The following is a 23,589-nucleotide window of genomic DNA, read 5'->3' as shown; positions in this document are numbered from 1 at the left end:
AGTGCCTTCAAGTCATTCCAATTTGCTGCTTCTTGTGCCTCCATGTCTTTGAACTCTATCCTCATTTGTCTCTTCTGCAGCTCTTCTTCACGGCTTTATCCAGTCTTCTGTAGTTCTCAACATTTTCTCGGCCTTGTTCACCTAGGTCTGTCGTCAGGCAGACTGCAGAACAGGTCATGTGATCCCTCTCCAATTTACTTGAAGTTAAAGGCACAGTATATAATCATCTTATCAGCCTCATAATAGTAACATTGGGTAGATGAATGGAGTCAGTGGCTCAGGAAATGGAATTTGTGGTGGGGACCAAAAACAGTGGCTTTAGTCTTCCAATATTTCACTGGAAGAAATTTAAGCTCTCCCAATGCTAGTTGTGGAACAAGCAGCATTACAAATCGAAGGCAATGGAGGCGGTCAAAAGAGGCAGTGGTGAGCTAGAACTGGGTATTGTCAGGAAGATATAATAATGTTATTGGAATTTATTGTAAAATAGAGGTATCTGTATATATAATATATAATTGTGCATGTGCGCCTTAATTGGATTAAAGGCAACTGGTCTGAAGGCTTTGACGTATTAGAAGATGAGCTAGGTTTGAAATGTTAAGTAGGTAAACATGGGGGAGGTTTAGAATGTATGGTGTAAAAGGACATTTGCATTTTTAAATAAACCAGGCTAGATTGTTTTCAAAGGAGGTCACCTAGCCAGGTGGAGCTCAGAAACAGTGTGTTTATTTTTCCCAAAGATTACTGGTAAAATTGGTATGATAATTTTTTATGATTAGGGACATTGTGAAACAATGGGAATTTACATTCAAAGGGAAAAATATGTATAAAGGAGCGAAGGCTGTTGGTAAGGCAGGCATTTTAAAATCTAACAAGCATGAAATGCCACCTAAGCCCCAAGATGCTGTCTATGAAGGGCTGAAGGTAAAGAAACTTGTTTTGAATTGGATTGTTCAGGGTATCATGTTTCTTTGCCTGAGTCTTTTAAAATTTGTGTTTTACTGTTGCCTTAACAGAGGTATGACTGGGAGTCAGATTAATTAGGGGATTTAGAAGTTATTATAGTAGTAATTTGTAGACATATGTAAGTGCTTAAAATAATTTCTCTGATTAATAAATGTTTAATCTAGTTTTGTAAAATAAATCTTTAAGGCTCAGTGGTCTTATTATTACTGAATTCAAAGCCTGCATCTCGAAACATACAAATTGCAAAATAAATAGTTGTGGCAGTTGTCTCAAGTTTCCCTCTGGGATTTCAATAACTCAGTATTTACCATCAGCTGTGCTAAAGCACAGTTGGGGGCTTTTTGCAAGATATATTTGAAATTCCTTGATTGGGTTGGAGTTGGTAAATCTTAAGGCTACGAGTACGAGAAGCACTTTGAATTCAGAAGTTGGTGTGAGGTTTTGTTAAAGTGGTAAAACTGCAATATGGCTTTGACAGTTGCTAAGACTTGTTTGAGAGTTGAAGTTATAACTTTGTCTGGTTTACGAAAGGCAAATAAAGTTAATTGAATTGGCGGATAAATTACAATTGGGGTTACGTGCAAGGGCTAAGAAAGCAGACATAATTGAGGCTATACCACAGCATTTAAAGTTGGAAGTGATACCTGACACTGGTGAGTCATAGCTGGAGGTAGCGAGACTTCAGTTAGAAATGAAGGGGCCTGAATTTGAACAAGCAAAGGAACTGAGAAAACTTGAATTGGGAACAAACGAAAAGGAAAAAGAATTGGAAATGAAAAAACTGGAACTAGAAGCAGCAGAAAAAGAAAGGGCAAGAGAGAGGTTATTTCAAAAAGAAATGAAATGCAAAAACTTGATTTCAACAGGGAAAAATTAGCAATGGAAAGAGAATGAAGGAAAGAGACAGTCTATGGGCTTAAAAAGGAGACATCAGATGCTGAGGAAAGTTCTGATGATGAAAAAACCTTTAACTTTAAACAAGCTCTTCCAAAGCTTGAGGAAAGAGATGTGGAAACATTCTTTATTCCATTTGAGAAGATAGCTAAACAAATGAAATGGCCACAGGAAAACTGAACATTGTTGTTACAATCCAGGTTGGTGGGTTGAGCTCATGAGGTTTATGCTTCACTGTCTGTAGAAATACTGGTGAACTATGATGTGGTTAAAATAGGCTATTTTGAGTTCATATCAGTTGGTTTCTGAGGCAAACAGGCTGAAATTTAGGAATATGAGAAAACAGCCTGGGTAAACTTATACCGAGTTTGAAAGAGTAAAACAAAATAATTTTGACTGGTGGATATGGATGGGCATTAAAGATAGAAACAACATATCAGCTCTTAGGTAATTCTTTTGGAAGAATTTGAAGATTCAATTCCTTTGGTAGTGAAAACTCATGTGGAGGAAGAGGGTTCAAACGGTAAGACAAGCAGCAGAGATAGCTGATGATTATGAGTTAGTACATACAACTAAACCTTTTATCGTCACCCTTTTAAATCAGAAAATGATGGAAAGTGGGAAGGAGAAAGAAAGGTGGGTAGTCAGGGAAGAGAAGGACTAGGTGAAAATTTGCAGGAAGTTTTTGCTCATACTAAAAAGGGAGGTGCTGAGGGTAGAAATGACATTCAAAAATTGAGGTGTTTCATTGGAATAAAGTTGGATATATGAAATCTGTGTGCTGGAAATTGCAGGGAAAATCTGTTGGAATTATAGGGGTCCAGAAAAGCTCTGGAAGTAAAAGTACCGTGGGTTCTGAGATTCAGGTACAGGAAAAACCAGTGGTTTGTTGTCATGAAGCTGTTGATGTATATAATATTTTAGAAAATATTTTTCTTTTAAAATAGAGGTTAGTCTATGGGTATGTCTTAACTGGATTAAAGCCAGCTAGTTTGGGTGCTTTGGTGTGTACTGGTTTTGATGTGTAGGAGAGATAGTGGTATTTGCATATTTTGAGTGGGGCATTCAAGAGATGGGATGAAAACTTGATGCCTTTCTGACAGCTACCAAGCATTATGTTTATATTGCTGGTAAAATTGGTGCTATGAAAGGGGCTTCATTGTTAAAAGATAAAGTTCGAAGAGGCTGGTGAGAATGTGGGGGTTTGGGTTCAATCAGCGGTGGTGGGTATAACTTTGGTGATTTTTGGGTGTACGGGCAGAGGTAATGTAAGATCAAATGGCAGCTGCAAGCCTGCGACTGGCTCCACAGTGGAAAGAACCTCATTTTGGATTTGTACGGTGAAAATGCTTTGCATGGAGTTTTCGTTAAGTCTATGGATTGCTGTTGCCTTAATGGAGATTAGTCTGGGAATTGGTTAAAAGTTATGATAGTAGTAATTTGTAGCCATCTGTACATATATTTTAACCTGTGCAAATTAATAAAATGTTTCAATTAGTTAATGTAAAGCCTCAAGAACTACTGGTCTGATTCCGGAGTTTAGAGTCGCATCTCAAACTCAACACTTAAAATTATTGGTTACGACAGTTGTTTAAAAGTTTCCCTCTGGGATTTTTAAATAACTCCGCCTTACCGTATACATGGGTCATAACATTTGTGTACAGGTAAAACAGGGAGAGTCAGTGATGGGTAAAGAAGTGGGAACATGTTTACAAATTACCCAAGAGAATTCAGAGGAGCAGGTTGCAGGAATGTTTAAAGATTGTGTGTATGAAGGGGATGTCTTTCCATGTGTCCATGGTGGAGTAGGTAAAGATGTTAAAATTTTAAGAATCACAGGGGCTAGTCAATCCTTAATGTTGTGAGGTAGTGACATTTGTTGTTCAGAGGGAGTATTGCAGGAACAGATGATAATAAGTGCGATTCATGGAGATGCTAAACCTATTCCATTGTGGAAGGCAAATTTAGAGAGCAAGTAGAAAACAGGTGAGGTGATTGTTGGAGTAATGGAAAAACTGCCCATTGCAGGGGTTCAATTTACTCTGGGTAACGATATAGCTGGATCACAGATGTGGGTGATGTCTATGGTAGTTGAACAGCCCGTAGAAGTGTTTTCAACAAAAGTGTTACAGAGGGAACATCCTGGATTGTTTCCAGATTGTGTGATAACACGATCACAAGCTCATAGGTTGAAACAAGAACAGGAAGTTCAAAGGCAGGGAGAAGGTGTGGAAATTCAATTAGCTGACAGTGTTTGATAAGGTTGTTCAGGAAGAAAGACGGGAAGACAATTCAGCTTAAGTATTTAACTCAAGGTGGTTAGTGGAGTTACAAAAAAAGAATTTGATAATAAAGCATTTATATCAGACAGCTTACACAGATACAGAGGCAAAATGTATTCCAGAATGTAATTACCTTAAGAGTAATGTTTTAATGAGAAATGGAAGCCTTATTGTGCTTCAGCAAATGAAAACTATTGTAATACCATTTCGATATAGAAATGAGATTATGATAATAGCTCATGGAATTCCAATGGGGGGGACATTTAGGAATTAGAAAGATGCAGGTGAAGATGCAAAAACATATTTTTTTGGCCTGGATTGCATCAGGATGCATTCAAATTCTGTAGAACATGTCACACACGTCAGGTGATAGGGAAACCACAAGCAGTGATTAAGCCAGCATCTTTAATTGCAATTCCAGCATTTGAAGAACTTTTTCCTAGGGTCACGATGATTGTGTAAAACCTACCCTAAGACTAAAAGTGGAAATCAGTACTTACTGATTATAATGGATGTGTCTACCAGGTTTCCTGAAGCAATACATTTGAGAAATACTACAAAGAAAATTGTAGAAGAGTTAACTAAATATTTTACAAAATATGGTTTACCGAAAGAAATACAATCAGATCAGGGTTCAAAGGCATCAGTGAGCGCTTAATGAGCCTACACCTTCCCCCTTCAACAATTCAGGAGACATACAATACTCATAAGCGCATATGCCCCCACAATGACTAAGTGACGATGTAAGGGAAAGGTTTTATCATAATCTGGATTATGTCATCTTTAGGGATTGATCGTAGGACAAAATTATCCTCATGGGTGATTTCAAAGTCAGAGTTGGATACGACCACATCATATGGGCAGGCATCATTGGTCAACATGGAGCTGGAAAGGAAAATTCAGATGGGAATCTCCTATTTTTGTTGTGCGCCAAGCATGACCTTACCATAACCAATACCATGTTCTGGCTGAAAGAAAGATACAAGGCAATCTGGCAACCCGATCTAAGTACTGGCATCTCCTTGACTGTGCTTGTCAGACAGAAGGAAGGAAAAGGCTGATATTGAAATAACTCATGCCAGGACCTGATTGCTGGAAAGATCACCATCTGATCCACACAAAATTGAGTCTAAGATCCAGCCAAAACATTATAAATTAAACTTGCCAGTCCAGCCAAAGCTAGATGTCAAACTCCTCAAGAACCTTACTATTTACTGCCTTTGACCTTGCTCCACAACATGACACCACTCTGCAGTTTGATCTTCCTTCCCCCAAGTGATGCAGAATATAAATGGAAACAACTGTGTTCAGATCTTCCAAACTTCAGTCCAGGCCCTGGGATATTGCAGGCGCAAGCACAAAAATTGGTTTAATGGGAATGATGAAAACATTTCCCATCTTCTCAAACAGAAACAACTCACACATGCAAGTCTTCCAGCAGCCTGACAATCAACAATCAAGCTTCAAATATATAAAAACATTAAACAAAAGCTCCAGTGTACTTCAAGGAAATGCAGAATGACTGGCAGAACGCAAAAGCTGATGAAGTGCAACATCTAGCTGAGAAGTATGATCCATATTTTTACAATGCGCTTAAGACTATATAAAGCCCACCAACCACAATTTTTGCTCTTATCCTAACATCTGATGGAAATTACCTAATCACTGATAAGCCAGCTATAATGGAAATGTAGGAGATCTTGTGGCACAGAGGGTAGTATCCCTGCTCTGAAGCAGAAGATCCAAGTTCAAGTCCTACTCTAGGACTTGACAGCGACATAAGGTGAATTCATAAAGTGGCCAAACAGGTTGATTAGCAACCTACAAATCCTTCCTATACGTTTATGGCAGGCCATAAGAGCAGGAGAATCTCCTGATCAGCCATTTTTGATGCAGAGTGGCGCTCCTCAATCTATAGCCTCTGGCGACAGACTAGCAACCTGTTCCAGGAAAAATTAGCCATGGAAACAGACGTAGACACGTCCCTTGTCTGCCTCATGTGTCACAGGTGCAGGAGAGAAAAGAAGAATGGAAACGTAGTGTAAGCACTTCACCGAGCTCCTCAACAGAGATGCCCACATTTCAGCAGATTTTCTACATCAAATTGAGCAACTGCTTGAGAAAGAAAGCCCATCACTTCCTTCTTCCACTGAAACAGTGACACAGGCAATCAATTCAGCCAAACACAGCAAAACTCCTGGCCCAGATAGCATTCAAGTTAAGATTTTTTTTTTATTCATTCACAGGATGTGGGCTTCACTGGCTGGGCCAGCATTTATTGCCCATTCCTAGTTGCCCTTGAGAAGTTGGTGGTGAGCTGCCTTCTTGAGCTGCTGCAGTCGTATGGTGTAGATACACCCACAGCGCTGTTGGGAAGGGAGTTCCAGGATTTTGACCCAGCGACAGTGAAGGAATAGCAATATATTTCCAAGTCAGGATGGTGAGTGACTTGGAGGGGAACTTCCAGGTGGTGGTGTTCCCATGTAGCTGCTGCCCTTGCCCTCCTACACACTAATGGTCATGGGTTTGGAAGGTGCTGTCAAAGAAGCCTTGGTGAATTGCTGCAGTGCATCTTGTAGATGGTACACAATGCTGCTACTGTGCATCAGTGGTAGAGGGAATGAATGTTTGTGGGTGTCGTGCCAATCAAACGGGTAGCTTTGTCTTTAATGGTCTCAAGCTTCTCGAGTGTTGTGGGAACTGCACTCATCCAGCCAAGTGGGGAGTATTCCATCACACTCCTAACTTGTGCCTTGTAGATGGTGGGCAGACTCTGGGGAGTCAGGAGGTGGGTTACTCATCGCACGATTCCTAGCCTCTGAGCTGCTCCTGTAGCCACAGTATTTCTATGGCTAGTCCAATTCGGTTTCAGATCAATGGCAACCCCCAGGATATTGATAGTGGGGATTTAGTTTTGGTAATGCCATCGAACATCAAGGGGTGATGGTCAGATTCTCTCCTGTTGGAGATTGTCAATGCCTTACACTTGTGTGGCACAAATGTTACTTGCCACTTGTCAGCCCAAGCCTGGATATTGTCCAAATCTTTTGTACACTCATCAGCGAACGTCCCCACTTCTGAACTTATGATGGAAGGAAGGTCATTGATGAAGGAGCTGAAGATGGTTGGGCCTAGGACACTACCCTGAGGAACTTATGCAATGATGTTCTGGAACTGAGAGGATTGACCTCCAACAACCACAACCATCTTCCTTTGTGCTAGGTATGGCTCCAACCAGTGGAGAGTTTTTCCCGATTTCCATTGATTCCAGTTTTGCTAGAGCTCCTTGATGCAACACTCGGTCAAATGCGGCCTTGATGCCAAGGACAGTCACTCTCACCTCACCCCGGGAGTTCAGCTGTTTTGTCCATGTTTAAACCAAGGCTGCAATGAGGTCAGGAGCCGAGTGGCCCTGGTGGAACCCAAACTGGGCGTCAGTGAGCAAGTTATTGCTAAGCAAGTGCCACTTGATAGCACTTCCATTACTTTACTGATGAGCTAAAGTAGACTAATGGGGCAGTAATTGGCCTGATTGGATTTGTCCTGTTTTTTGTGTACAGGACATGCCTGGGCAATTTTCCACATAGCCAGGTAGATGCCAGTGCTGTAGCTGTACTGGAACAACTTGGCTAGGGACACGGCAAGTTCTGGAGCACAACTCTTCAGTACTGTTGCTGGAATATTGTCAGGGCCCATAACCTCTGCAGTATCCAGTGCCTTCAGCCGTTTCTTGATATCACACGGAGTGAACTGAATTGGCTGAAGACTGGCATCTGTGATGCTGGGGACTTCCAGAGGAAGTCAAGATGGATCATCCACTCAATACTTCTGGCTGAAGTGTATAGTGCAGAGTGGAAATGTAATAGTGCAAAGCTCACTAACGAACTTACAGCTATCTTCAAAAACATCTAGAATCAAGGGAAAAGTTCCACAGGATCTCAAGGATGCCAACACAATCAGCATTTGGAAGTGGAAAGGAACCAAAAATGTATTTGACAACTGCCAAGAAATGACTTCTCTCAATCACAGGAAAGATCCTCACAAAGCCCCTATTAAACAACCTACTTGACGGTCTTATAGGTGATGTCCTCCTGGAATTTCACTGTGGTTTTAAGGCTAACTGTGGAACAGCCCAATACTCTATTTGCAGCAAGACAACTATAAGAAAACTGCACAGAGCAACATTTGGATCTACAAATGCTTTTCACAGACCCAACCAAGCTTTTGACTGTTTGAGCTAACCTGGCCTAGGGCAGTTGTTCGCCAAGCTAGGATGCCCGAACAAGTTTGTCAAAATCCTGTGCCTACTAAGTAATGGCATGGTTGGGCATTTTTGTGTCTGTGGCGAGGCGTTTGATGTCTTTGTGGTGACCAGCAGCATAAATCAGGGATCGTGTCTCCCCTACTCTTTAATCTCTTTGCTGCAATGCTCAAGGAAGCCACCAGAGATATTGCCTGCAGCATCAACATCAGATTTTGTTCAGGGAAGTTCTTCAATCTCTCCAGAGTGCATGCCTCCATTGAGGTCACAAAGCACTAATCAATGTGCCCTTGCTGCCCACAACAAGACAGACATCCAGATGTGGCAAATAAATTCTTGAGTACTGCCAAAAATTTTGGTCTCCAAATCAGTGTCGCCAAAATTGAGGTTATGTTTCAGTCAGCTCCAAGAACAATCTATGAAGCACCAGCCATAATGGCTGATGGCACTAGTCCGAGGGCTGTAGAAAAATTCTTATACCTTGGTAGCATGCTCGCTAGGAATCCCACTATTGATGGAGATATCAACGCACACGTCCAGAAACCAAGTTATGTCTATGGCTAAATCTATGATCATGTCTGGGAGCAACATGGTATTAAGCTCAAGACACAAATAAAGCTCTACCAAGCCATTGCCAATACCACCCCACTATGTGGTGCAGAATCCTGGTTCTATTATAGATGCCAAATCAAAGCTCTGGAACACTTTCACCAAAGCCACCTAAGAAGCATCGTGAGAATTTGTTGGCAGGACAAAATTACAAACACCACGTCCTTCATCATGCTAAGCTCAACAGAATGGAGAACACCCTCCAGAAAATTCTACTCAGACGGGCAGGTCTCCCATATGGGTGACCACAGAATCCCCAAGCAGATCTTCTATACGAAATGGTCTCAGGACAAATTACATCAAAGTGGTCAGTACAAACTATACAAGGACAGCTCTGAAAAACAAACACCATAAACTTCTGTATTGCAGATCACATCCCTTCGGAAAATGCTGCAGCCAACTGACCAATGTCAAGGCAAGCATTGAAATTTGATTCAGTATGCTTCGAGGACCATCTACGCCAAACTCGCAACATACCCAGAGGAAGGCCAGAGGGGCGCAGCTGCAGAAGCTCCAAGCACCAACAAAGATAACAGTTCTGTGGACATCATCGCCGATCCCACATCAGACTCTTCAGTCATGGGAGAACCCACAGAAGACAATGCCGTTGCTTACAGTTTTGATATACTTGAATAATGAAGAGTTGACCACCAATACCACGTCTTAATTTTTCAAGCAAATCTCGTGATACCTTACTATATGCCTATCACGATAAGATTGACAATTTTTCCATGGAAAGAATTTGAGGAAAGTTTGTTCTAAATTTGGGCTTTATAGCAGTTTATTTTATAAAAGCAATGAAATGAAAGATGGTTACTATGCTTATACTTGGTTTCCCTAATAATAAGCAAATCATCAGCCTCTCAGTAAACATCCCACACTTATCATACTGGAAAACCTCTGGTACTAGGCACTCAGCCTGAGGTTCCTGCCTGATTTTCCCTTCGGGCTGTGAATAAAGACCTTAAAAAAAGAAAAACACTCACCGACAGTAAGGTTCAATTGCAAAGTCAGTCAAATTTTAAATTCAAGACTACGGGGACAAGTTTTGCCCAGAAGGAGAGGGTCATTAGTTGTTTTGTTTAAATCAAATAAGGCAACTGATGTGGGGGAATATACTTTATTCTTTGTTTTGTATTACTATATAAAGTTGAGCTATACTGATTAACATTGATCATAACAGTTGTCCTCTACGTTCTTTGTTGCTTGTGAAATAAAGTAACTTAACTATTTGATCCTGGCCTAGTCCTACTCCGTTTTCATAGCCAGCCTTCAAAAGGACTGGGAGGCATGTGTGAAAGGTACGAGTACACCAAAGTCACGCTCCGGGTTATGTTTTAGCATCAGCACATATTGGACAGTGAGATCTATATAGGCACAAAGAATATGGGATCTACTCACTTCGGCAATTTACTTCTTGGAATCCAAGAAGGCATCTATAGCTAACCCGGATTTGTAACAATGCTTTAATGGTGTATAATTCACTATTTGGCACTATAATTAAAAGTAGCTGTAATTAAAAATAGTGACGTACACTCTAAAGTGTTCCACTGTTCACTTTTCATCATCTGTTCAACATGTGTGAAATCAGTTTTAAAAGGAGCTGACCCTTGCTCTGTCAAGAGCAAATCCTTGGGCTTGGTCCATTAGGTAGAACTATGCAATTTTTACAGTAGCCTACGTCTAAAAGAAAAGATTCTCTGTTACAATCTCTCAGTTTTGCCATTGCTTATAACCAGCTATGATTCTACAGATGTATGAAGTCCTTATCTTTTAAGATACATTTAAACCTTGTGCTGCAAGGACTCTGGGGGTGACAGGACTAACAGTCAATACAAACTGGCAGTCCAACCCTTATGTTATTCTATAACTTCAATTTTATTAGTACGATAATTACAATGCAAACATTTGAAATTCCTAGCAATCAGTCAAGACATTTGTTCGTTAACCTGCAGGAGGAACAGATTAACTTTGTGCTGTCCATAGCATGCCAGAAACTGCAGCTGGCATGAGTAGCATGAAAGACTAGATCGCAGCATACTGTTTAAACAAATTAGGAATATAACCAAAAATGTCCATTAAAAACAGGGCACAGAATACCAGCATATGATCTCAGGGAGTAGACAACCAACGATGAACAGGAACCAAGCCCAGTGTAGTCACTGCATAATTTAGTAACTATTCTCATATTCTCACAGGTGTATTTCTAAGTAGTGGATTCCAACCAATTTATATTCCCATTCGAACAGCATATTTTATTAATTTATATTTACTTAATATTTCTTCCCAAATTCCAAAAACTCTCCTTGTATTCCTAACTTAAATTTATGCCTAACCTAACAAACCATCAAAAAGAGGATTTGGGTGGAGACAATATTGCAAAAATGCCAAATCAGCATTAAGAAAGTAGCCCATTAGTATTTCTTTCAAAAGTTTGAAACAATTACAGTTGATAATTTCCATTAACCCTCTCCTTGATTGGTTGATCTTTCAGTAATTATTTTTCAGCAAACATTGATGATTACCTTTGAAGAAACTGGCTAAGAACACATACAGAGCTGAATCGCTGAATGATATACAATGGATCTGAAGGGGTGAACAGCATTTTCTCAGACCATGCTTTATGTTCTTTTCTTGTCACAGATAAATGAAATAATTATGTTAATTTAGCCCCTCTAGCCCAGCAAAAAATTTCCATTAATATAAAAATAATACATATATATTTATATTACATATATAAAAAAATCTGATGTCTTCAAAACTAAAAAGCATTAAATGAATCTTTCAAGTCATAACTTATTGAGATAAATTATTCTGAGCCAGCAATGTTTAACAGCCATAAGGTCAGCTTATTTGCCATTTCCAGAATAGTCCCTACTATGCAATGATCAGCATTTATAGCTTTAGAAAATACAAGCAACATACAATTTAAATGAATAGGCTAAAACACATAAATACAAAATAAAGATGATTAACAACGTGTGGTCAATTAGAGCTTACCACAAGGAGCCTGTGACATTGGCTGAGAAGGGGTGTAGGTAAATGCTGGAATCTACAAGGGATGTGGTAACAGGGCATTTAGAAAATCGTAATACGATTAGGCTGAGTCATTACGTTTTTATGAAAGGGAAATTGTGTTTGATAAATCGCTTTTTGAAGTTGTGACTGGAAGGTAGATATGGGGAATGGGGGTGTAGTAAATTTTGATTTTCAGATCAGATTTATGAAGTTACTACACGAAAGGTTTTACACTAGATTAGGGCTTATAATCCAATTCCCTTTTAAATGCCGCGATTGAATCTGCCTCCACCACACTCTCAGGCAGTGCATTCCAGATTCCAATCGCTCGTTGTGTGAAAACGTTTTTCATGTCTCCATTTATTCTTTTGCCAATTACTTTAAATCTGTGCCCTCTTGTTCTCAATCCTTCCATCAATGGGAACTGTTTTTCCCAATCCTAATCTGTCCAGACTCTTCAGTTTTGTATACTTTCATCAAATCTTCCCTCAGCCTTCTCTTCTCCAAGAAAAACATCCCAACCTCTCCAATTTATGAGAAATTCATAAATGCTGTTATGCAGAGAGATTTGGGTTTCCTTGTAGATGAATACAAAGTTGACATGCAGGTACAGCTAGTAGTTGGGAAGGAAAATGGTATCTTAGCCTTTATTGCAAAGGGGTGGGAATACAAGAGTAAAAAAATTCGGTTGCAAATACATAAAGAATTTGGTGAGGCCACACCTGGAGCACTGTGTACATTTTTGGTTCCCATTCCCAAGGAAGAATACACTTATCTTGGAGTGATTTTGAGGAGAGTTTGTGTGGAAATCTTTGGAATTCTCTGCCCCAGAGGGGTGGAAACGCTCAGTCATGAGTATGCACTAGGATGCTGCTATAGGACAGAATTTGGTATAGCACAAGTCTCAGACCCCAAAATTTTCATTCTGCAAATGTGGTCACAACTCTCCCTCCACGACAACACAGCCACCAACTTCAAAAAATAATAATTAAAAACAACCATTTCATTATTTGGTTGATTTTAACAGCACCTGCTTTATTTACTTATTTTAGAGCGCAAGAACTGAAAGCTGTAGGGATATGCATGCAATATTGGTCCTTGCAGGGTCACGCCTGAGCACTAGGCTAAAGACACAGCTATGAAATAATGCAGTGTCACCCATAACGTGGACTCGAGATATAGTCCCCATGGATTGCCTTAAAGCAACGTCCCAGTGTAGTCAAGATTGAGATCAATAGATTTTTTAACACTAAAGGAAAGAGGGGATAAAGGGACAGACAAGGAAAGAGGATTTGATGTAGATCAGTCATTTCTGATACTATGGTGGAGTAGGTTGGAGGGCCTACTCCTGCTCCTATTTCTTAGGTATTCAAGTAAGACAGAAGTAATAAAGAATTTGTGCTGGGGACTAAAATCAACAAGTCCACCCCTTCCTTTGCTTACCCAATTATTGTCATCTATTTCTCTCCCTCTCTCCAGTCCCCTCTACTCTACAGATTGTTCATAAACTCAGCATCCTGTTTGACCTCAAGTTAAGTTTCCAGCCCCATTTCCTCTCCATGAATCACCTACTTCCATAACATTAACAGCCTCCATCTTAGCTCAGCTAAGCCACAACTGAACCTTTCACATTTTTCATTCTTTCGTGGGATTTGGTCATTGCTGGCTAGCCCAGCATTTGTTAGCTATCCTTAATTGCCTTTAAGGTGATGGTGAATCATGTTCTTTAACCACTGCAGTCCACGTTATGTAGGTAGACCCATGGTACAGTTAGGAAGGGAGTTCCAGGGTTTTGACCCAGTGACAGTAAAGGATTGGCGATATGGTTCCAAGTCAGGACAATGTGTGGCTTGGAGGGGAACCTGCAGGTGGTGTACCCATGCATTTGTTGCCTTTGTTCTTCTAGGTGGTGGAGGTAAAGAGTTCGGAAGGTAATGTTGAAGGAGCCTTGGCGAGTTGCTGCAGTGTATCCTGTACAGTATATGGTACACACTGCTGCCACTGTGCATCAGTGGTAGAGGAAATGAATAAGGTGGTGGACGGGTGCCGATCAAGCAGGCTTTTTTATCCTGAATGGTGTCAAGCTGCACTCATCCAGCAAGAAAAGAGTATTGCATCATACGCCTGACTTGTGTCTTGCAGGTGGTAGAGAGATTTTGGGGAGTCAGGTGGATTACTCACCAGAAAAGTCCCAGCCTCTGATCTGCTCTTGTCACCACTGTATTTATATGGCTGGTCCAGTTCAACAATGGTAATACCATTGAATGTTATGGGGAGATGATTAGATTCTCACTTTATTGATATGGTCATTACCTGGCAATTGTGTGCTACTTATCAGCCCAAGCCTGAAGGTTGCCTGAAGGTGCCTTTGTCACCTCCTGACAGGATTACTCCAGTAGTCTTTGCCAGCTACTCATCCTCACCATCCATAAATTCCAGCTCTCCCAAAATGCTGCTTCTCATATCATATCCTTTACTACACCAAGTCCAGCTTACCCACCCACCCAGTCAATACCGACCCAAGTATAGCTTCGAGGCCTGTAACTTTTAAATTGCTGCCCTCATCATTAAATCTCTCTATAACCTCACCCCTTTATCCACTTCCATAACCTTCTATCCAGCAACCACAGGACTCAACCGGACTGTTTACCACTGACATGTGCTCTAATTTTTTTGTTCATTCATTGGTGACTCCACCTTCAAGCATCTAGATCCCACAGTCTGGAATTCCCTTGGAGCCCTCTCTACGTTCCTTGCCTCCTTAAAATCCACCTCTCTGACCAAGGTTTTGATCACATCTCCAAATCCCTCCTATGACTCAGTACCTATATTCCTTATATCTAATGTGGAATGCCTTGGGAAGCCTTTCTATATGAAAACTTTTATATCATTTACAATTGTTATTAATGGGTTTGGTCAGTGCTGAGAGAAGGCCAGGAGGTGATATATTTTTTAAAATCCTTAAACATGCTAAGAGAAGTTAAATAGGCAACAGTTAGAGCTAAGTCGAGTAGATTTATAGGTAAGGACAAGTGGGATGATGACAGCACTACTCAAAATGACATGAACAATGTCTGAACAAAGGGAACCATTAACAATATCAGCTATGATAGGTCTTCACAAGGCTAGGTAGGCTGAATGATCAAGAAAGCTGAGGGTAGGTCTCATGAGAACAGATGTGTGGTGAACACAAGGGGGAAATGAGAGAAAAATTGCAATGATGGGAGAACAAGGCTAGAGAGGGGAGGAAGATAAGGGCAACAGCAGTTGCAAACTTGGTTTTAATGCAAGACAATGAATTCCATGGCTCCTTTGTACTTGATATTGCAGGTAAAGAGGGTAGGCAGAAGAAAAAGGGATTTGAGGAGGCAGTTAGACATGGGGAAAAGAATCCTTGGGCTGACCTTGCCTTCCAGTATAATCCTAAAGTGGTAAACGGAATAGCAGCTTCAAAAGCCAGAAGTGAAGGAACAATTTATTATATTGACGTCAGCAAAAATGCCATGACAAATGCAGGCCACATGAAATGGCGGTTGAGTGGTTTGAGAGTGAATTTCTCAAATTCTAATTACAAGCATTTCAATCTTTTGTAAGACAGCTCAAGATGCTCTCTGCAAAACTTGAAAAGGCAAATTGGAGTTTTAAACTGAACTGCTGGATGCTTTGCCGAACGGATATAGAAAGAACATTTTACTAACCCATCATTACACTTGACCAAAATCTTAATAAAAATTCTGACTGAAGAACTGGAGCAGATCAACCTCAAGGGCAAAGCCATGAGCAAAACAGACCCAAAAATTAGAGAACTATAAGTGAAATACAGCTTACGTACATAGGTTAGAAAAAAAAAGGGTCAAATTTAAGTTCCTTCAATGATGAAGTTTTTTTTGTAACACTTACCTCCAAACGAGATATAGCTTGTGGTCCAAAATTTTCCTCTTCAACTGCAGCATTCTCTTCAGTTCTCATTTGCATTGCCATTTTGGAACTTCAAGTACAGAAACTGAAATTTAAATACAATTATAACTGACAAAGGATTATGAAGGCAGAACTAACATTTCAGCAGTTTTTTCACATTGCTGCCGCAAACCATGCCCTGTACCAAACCAATAGTTGTTTTTAAACTCAGAGCAGATTGTCACAAGAAAAGACACAGTTATGAGAATATTATAAGCAATTAGCAAAGAGTTATTAATGTAGATACACCCAAAACAAATCACGTGCTTTGGGCTTCATTAGGAATTGTACTGTAATATGAAATAAGGTATTCAGGGAGGAATCAAAACCCCAAGAGGTTCACTGGAAATTCAAAATGAGAATGTGGAGATGATTATTTTGTGAAATCATTCATTATTCCCAGTAAATCCTCTCTAAGCAGATAATGTCAAACTTGAAATACATGCTGAGCAAGCTCCTTTAAGACTGCAACATTAGCAAAGCATAAATTCTAGATATGTTCAACAGATATGAAGCAAAAACAGAAAATTCTGGAAAAATTTAGCAAGTCTAACAGCATCTGTGGAGAGAAAAACGTTTCAAGCCCATATGACTCTTCTTCAGAGCTCTAAAGGACTCAAAACGTTAACTGTTTTTCTCTCCACAGAAGTTGTTAGACCCACTGAGTTTTTCCAGCATTTCGTTTTTGTTTCAGATTTCCATCATCTGCAATACTTAGCTTTTATCTTAGAGATTCATGAAGCACTGACTCTGTTATAATTACAAGGTTTATAAGATTGTTACGGTTTGGGACTTGGTCTTTAAATTTAAGGTAAAATTAAGGGAGTCATGTGACTGTTCTGAAGTCTGTCTGACAGAGTGTCTGGGTGATCTGATTGTTAGAAATCAAAGGAAGACTTCGACTGTTTTACTAGGAAGAAGGTGCAAGATATTTATGCCTGGAGACTCTCAAAGTCCCAGAAAATTGTTGAGAATGTTGGGTTCTAAACAGGTGGGCTTTAAATTGTCCATTTAGTTCCAAGGTGAAAGGCAGTTAGGCTCTTAAGGGCAGCTAATTAGCATTTCTAGCTAGATATAAGGCCCACATGTTCCACCTTGTCATGGGGAAGGATGAGGAGGAAGCCATTGCAAAGACCAGGTTATAGGATATCACTGAGTCTCTGTTGTCCTTCTTGAATGGGAACATTTCCTGTTTTTCAGTTAGACCATTCGATTGTCCCTCAATGAGAGTTGTTACAATTCCTGTAGAGACCAAAAACTTTAAAAAAGAAATTGAAACTTCCAGTTAATAGCTGAAAGAATGACACATCAAAATTTCAGATTTTAAGATGTTTGCTGTAACAAATTACTAAAATCAATATTAACTAAACACCGTCTTTGTCGGAAACTTGTACTTGAAAATACAGAATGAAATACCTGCCTCTAATTTTCAGGGTGTTTGAGTCTGCCTGGATCCAGAAAAGAGGGAGCAACTAGAGGCCAAAAAGGTCTCCAAGATCTGCTGCGTAGGAATGCAGGTGGATGCTTACACTCGGATTGAAAAGATCAAATTTGTGGGGAGTTAAAACGAGGCTGGAAGAGTTTGGCTAAGGCTACAGGGAGAGTCTCCGGGAAAAGAAAACCTCATGGGGAAAGACAGTTCTAAGTTTACAAGTTTCCTGGCTGAGAAAAAAACAGGAATAAACTCTCGGAAGCAAAAAAATCACTTTGGATTGATTCTGGGAAAAATGAATTCTGTGTAAAGAACAGAGTAAATTATACTTGTGAAGTGTATTGTTTTGGTTGGGCTAAAAACGATTGGGCTAAAAATTAGAGGCAGGTATTTCATTCTGTATTTTCAAGTACAAGTTTCCGACAAAGACGGTGTTTAGTTAATATTGATTTTAGTAATTTGTTACAGCAAACATCTTAAAATCTGAAATTTTGATGTGTCATTCTTTCAGCTATTAACTGGAAGTTTCAATTTCTTTTTTAAAGTTTTTGGTCTCTACAGGAATTGTAACAACTCTCATTGAGGGACAATCGAATGGTCTAACTGAAAAACAGGAAATGTTCCCATTCAAGAAGGACAAGAGACTCAGATGCAATTACAGATGTTAGTCTAAGTTTGGTCATTAGGAAATTAATGGAATCAGCCATCAAAAATAGACTGAAGAGCAACCAGCTGAAAATATCCTCAGAAGTAAGCTATTCGTTTCACCTCTGCCTGCTCTGTCAGTGTGTCAGTAATGGTACCTCTTATTCTTTAATCCAAATATCCAACCCCCTTTCTCAAATATATCTTTTTAAAAGCTTGAATTTAATCAGATTAGTTCAAAATTTAAGATTAGGGCCCCTTGTTCCTAGATTCACCTACGAGAGAAAAGTGTCATTTTTATCCACATTATCATTTATTTTATAAAGCTGTCCAAAACTACTGTAACTTGATGTATCCTGTTTAAATGACAACCATATGAGATAAACGTACATAAATTTCCAAAACAACTCTAAAACAAGGTGTGTAGATGAGGATAGTGGAGTTGATGTAGTCTACAATGACTTCAGTAAGGCTTTTGACAAAGTCCTGCATGGGAGACTGGTCAAGAAAGTAAGATCCCATGGGATCCAGGGCAATTTGGCAAATTGGATCCAAAATTGGCTTAGTGGCAGGAGGTAGAGGGTGATGGTCGAAGGTTGTTTTTTTGACTGGAAGCCTGTGTCCAGTGGCAAACTGTACGGTTCGGTGCTGGGTCCCTTGCTGTTTGTAGTGTACATTAATGAACATGAACACAGGAGGTATGATCAGTAAGTTCGCAAATTGGTGGTGTGGTAAATATCGAGGAAAGCCTTAGGCTACAGGACAATATAGACAGGCTGGTCAGAACAGTGGCAAATGGAATTTAATCCTGAAAAGTGCGAGGTGATGCATTTTGGGAGAGCTAACATGGCAAGGGAATACACAACGAATGGTAGGCCCCTAGGAGGTATAGAGGATCAGAGGGACCTTGGACCCATAGATCCTTGAAGGCAACAGGACAGGCAGATAAGGTGGTTAAGAAGGCAAATAGGATACTTGCCTTTATTAGTAGAGTCATTGAATACAAGAGCAAGGAGGTTATGATGGAGCTGTATAAAGCTTTAGTTAGGCCACATCTAGAGTACTGTGTGCATTTCTGGTCACCACACTATAGGAAGTGATTGCACTAGAGAGGGTGCAGAGGAGATTCACCAGGATGTTGCCTGGGCTGGAGGGTTTCAGCTATGAAGAGAGACTAGATAGCCTGGGGTTGTTTTCCTTAGAAAAGAGAAGGCTGAGGGGGCGACCTGATTGAAGTGTACAAAATTATGAGGGGCATCAATAGGACAGATAGGAAGAAACTTTTCTCCTTAGTGGCAGGGTCAATAACCAGGGGGGCAGAGATTTAAGGTAAGGGGCAGGAGGTTTAGAGGGGATTTAAGGAAACTTTTTTTCCACCCGGCAGGTGGGGAGTAGCTGGAACTCACTATCTGAAAGAATGGTAGAGGCGAGAACCCTCACAACATTTAAGAAGTATTTAGATGAAAACCTGAAATGGCATACCATACAAGGTTGCAGGCCAAGTGCTAGAAAATGGGATTAGAGTAGGTAGGGGCTCGAAGACCAGTGTGGACACAATGGGCCTCTTTCCATGTTGTAAAACACTGACTCTATAACTCATTTATGTAGCACCTATATAATTGAAAAACATCCATGAGTGGTGCTGATGGGGGTAGCAACAGTGTTTAAATACTCCCCCCATTACTTTTGGGAATTCTATTCTTTTACATGCAATGTTTGAACTAATTTTAGATAAATAGGAAAACTGCTCCTAGAATAAACAAAATACATAAAAATTCATTCTACAGCCTATTCTGTATTAACTGCTTAGTAGCATCCTCCCATCAGACGCAGAAAATTGTGGGTTTAAGCCACATTCAAGAAACTTAAGCATGTCATCTAAACCGACACACGTGCAGTACTTTATTGTCACAAGTGCCCTCTTTCTGATATTAAACTAACAGCCTACAGGCACTCTTGGGTGGAATAAAAGTTACAATAAGACCATAAGACGTAGGAGTCTGCTCTGCCATTCAATGAGATCATGGCTGATCTGCAAATCCTCAACTCCACTTTCTTGCCTTTTCCCCCATAACCCTTGATTCCCTTACTAATTAAAAATCTGTCTATCTCAACCTTTGTGAATAATATCATTCACAAAGCAGGGGAGCTCCCTTAAATTCTGGAATTCCCCAAGCTCTGAAATTCCCTCCTTAAACCTCTCCATCTATCTGCCTCTTTTTAAAACCTACCTCCTTGACCAAGCTTTTGGCCATTTGCCCTAATATCACCTTATGTGGCTCAGTGCCACATTTTGCTTTATAACACTCCTGTGAAGTGCCTTAGGACATTTTATTACATCAAAGGTGCCTTATAAATAAAAGCTGTTGTAAACAATATTACTAAAACAGATGACTTAGTCTTCTAACTCATTGCTGCTTTTGGGACCACGCTGTCCACAAATCTACTACAATAGTGACTTTACCTCAAAAAAGACTTCAATTACTGTGAATGTGAAAACATCCTAAGATCGTGAAAGGTGCTATATAAACACAGGTTTCTTTTCTTCCTTAGGTACAGTAGAAATAAATTATATAGTAAGTTTTAGATTAGGATTGTCAAACAAATGGCCTACAGAACAGTTCCACCCAATCTATAATATGCTATGCTAAGTTTCCTAGAAACTCCTTTTTCACAGACTAAAATACTAACACCTTTGAATTTAGCACAATAGCATCCCCTAACGTCGGCAGAGATTTATTTGTCACACTCAGGAACAACAGGAATCAGGAGCAGTTTGTGGAGAGGCATGGCACCGGGTGAACAGGATTTGTGAACAGGGAGGCGGGGGAGTTGTGCGGGGTGTTAATGAAACTCTAATAGGCAGGATGAGGGGTCGAAAGGCTGCAATTCCAGGGAGATAACGGTGCTTTGGAATAGAGGGGGGCTCATTTTCTCAGCCACTTCCTCAGCAGCCATCAACAATAACTTGCATTTATATAGCACCTTTAACATTGTAAAACAATCCCAAGGACTCAACAAGAGCACAATCAAGAAACACCGAGCCATAGTAGGAGATATCAGGATAGTCAACCAAATACTCAGGTGAACGGATAGGTTTTAAGGACCATCTTAAAAGCCAGCTTGGTGGGGGGGGCAAAGGAAAGAGGCAGAGGGCTTTCAGCAGGGAGTTTGAGGTTTGAGCCAAGGCTGCTAAAGGCACAGCCTCCAACTGTGAAGCGTTTAAAATCAGGAATGTATGAGAGATCAGAATTGGAGGAAAGGAAAAATCGTGAAGGCTCGAAGTGGTTATAGAGATAGGAGTGAACGAAGCCATGGGCGATTTAAAAACAAGGATTTGGACTTGAAAACAAGGCATTATCAAGTGGGAAACCAATGTAGCACAGGAGTGACGGGTGAACAGGTCACAGTGCAAGTTAAGGTACACGCAGCAGAGGTTTGGATAAGCACAAGTTTATGGGTGACCAAACACGGTCAATTCAACAAAGGCAAGGCTGAAGGCTTTAGCAACAGATGAGATACAAGTGGAGTTGTGTGATGTTGGGAGTTTAAAGTAAGCAGTCTTGGTGGTGGAACAGATACGTGATGAGAAGCTCACATTGGTGTCAAGTAGACCACCAAGTCTGTTATAGTGACCCTTCAAGGTCTGCTGGTTAGGCCACTGTAGAACTGGGATAACTAGTTGGAGCTTGCTCTGCCCCTGCTCCAACTAGTTTTTGCAAAAGAGACAGCGCTTTTTGTATGTTTAAATCAATCCAATGCTGATTTCAGGCAGCCACCTGCGATGCCTTAAAACAGTTAGGACCAACATAGTGGATCAGATTAAGTGCAGGACCTTGCACCCAGAAATTGGTGTACATTGTGCTTGATCCATCCCCAAAAAGTGGCAAACACTTTACTTTCCACCCGTATGTGCAAATAACTTTTGGCAAATATGGCCAATACCAAGTGTCAGGTTGTCAACTCTGAGTCTGATGTTCCTGTTTTAAATGAAAACAATAACGAATGATTCAAAGTACCCAGCAAGTCCACCATCTCTATGTATGTGTTCATCACTGCCCTCGAACCCTCTCTGAGGGACTGTAGTCCAGTACCTCACTGCAGGAGGAAAGGGGTGTTTTGGGGGAGGGGGAGCGGTGAGGGACAACATCATGGAGGCTATTTAACTATAGTCGGCATCGCAGCCAGGAATCAAAGTCAGACTCTGCTGGTTAGATGAGGGCCTCTGGGCCGATTCTCCTCCCTCCTCAGATCCTCGCCCTCGGAAATCAATCGCACCTTCTTTACTACAAGCTTCTTAACTCAGCACAGGCCGGGAGATGGACCTGGACTACTTGAGCGGGAGAGCGTTGTCCTGTTATTGACGACGGCTGGTCCGGAAGGTGCCCATTAAGTGCAGGCCTGCCCGGGGGGCAAAGCCAAAGAGGAAAGGGGGAGCTTCAGCAACCATAGTCACCGCCCGAAATCACTCATTCCTTTACCTCAGAATAAGAGGCTAGTGCCCGCTGTCCGCTCGCACCAGCGCTGTCCGTTAACCTCGCACAACCTCAAGCTCGCAGCTGTTGACTATTACATAAAGCGCGCCACTTCGCGGTGACGTCGTGACGCAGCGCGTATAGAGCCCACCGTTGCAGAGGAGGAGAAGCAGAAGGAGCGTGCGCGCGCTGAAAGACACCCGCACAAGCACGCGCCCAGCTGAGGGGAGTTGGTTCCATACGGCCCGTCGAGAAGAAAAACGGAGTGGCAAATTCGGCACCAGTGTGGACGAAGCACTCTGCCCCGCAAGGAGCAAATGATATGATTGGATCGCATAACGTGCTTTGGTTGTGATGTTTGAATTCGGGTGAACAGATTTTCGAAAGTCAAAACCAGGACACAATGACCAGACCCGAGTAGGATTTTCTTCTTTATTCTTTCATAGGGCGTGGGCGTCGCTAACCAGGCCGTCATTTATTGCTCATCCCTAAATGCCCTTGAGAGTTTCATATTAAGGGGCTATGAGAACCTGTGATTCTGCCCCAATCCACTGTAGCACTGAATTGTTTGTCCCTCGCCCCCTCACTGAGCATCGGCTTTTATCTGAAGTTGCACCACCTGCCTCACATCCTCCATCATCAGCAAGCTCATGGTTGCCAAGAGATGCTGTCAAAACCACATCTGGGTGAGTGGCCCAGGCAGATCGCTCCTGGAGTGTAAGTCCAGCTGGGCTGTCTCCCTGGCATCATCTGTCAATCATCCCTACCCTGCTGTATCCTATCAGTTTACATTATTATTTTGCCTCCAATTTGCTCCCATTGACAAAGTTTAAAAGTTGTCCAAAAAGGGAAACCTGAAAACCATGATGTTGGAATGATTTCGAGGAAATTGTTGGGGCCCCAGCACATTTACTGAAAATCTGGGACTGTCCTGGAAAAATCAGGACTTATGGTTGAATGGATCAGATAATCTGTTTTGGTGATGTTGGTGCAACCTCAGTATCACATTTGATCCTGAGATGAACTTCTGACCTCACATTCGTGCCTTAG

The 23,589-nt window shown here is 41.0% G+C and overlaps 1 protein-coding gene across 2 annotated transcripts in view; it reads right to left on the bottom strand.

The window, feature by feature from the left end:
• rad51 (RAD51 recombinase) overlaps positions 1 to 22,672 on the bottom strand; it is a 127,529-nt gene extending 104,857 nt beyond the window's left edge. The window contains exons 1-2 of one of the 2 annotated variants that reach the window (XM_041214292.1): positions 22,546 to 22,672; positions 15,931 to 16,033 (exon numbers count right to left, since the gene is read on the bottom strand). In XM_041214292.1, coding sequence (XP_041070226.1) covers positions 15,931 to 16,011 — 81 coding nt within the window. In that variant the 5' untranslated portion in view covers positions 16,012 to 16,033; positions 22,546 to 22,672. Of the gene's footprint in view, positions 1 to 15,930; positions 16,034 to 22,342; positions 22,378 to 22,545 lie in introns of those variants that run through there. The other variant, XM_041214293.1, reaches the window with a different exon arrangement.
• Positions 22,673 to 23,589: the final 917 nt, after the last annotated feature.

Source organism: Carcharodon carcharias, chromosome 20 (genome assembly GCF_017639515.1).
Source record: "Carcharodon carcharias isolate sCarCar2 chromosome 20, sCarCar2.pri, whole genome shotgun sequence".
Classification (NCBI taxonomy): domain Eukaryota; kingdom Metazoa; phylum Chordata; class Chondrichthyes; order Lamniformes; family Lamnidae; genus Carcharodon; species Carcharodon carcharias.
Note: the sequence above shows the minus strand (reverse complement) of the source record. Positions and strands in the feature narration are given on the sequence as shown.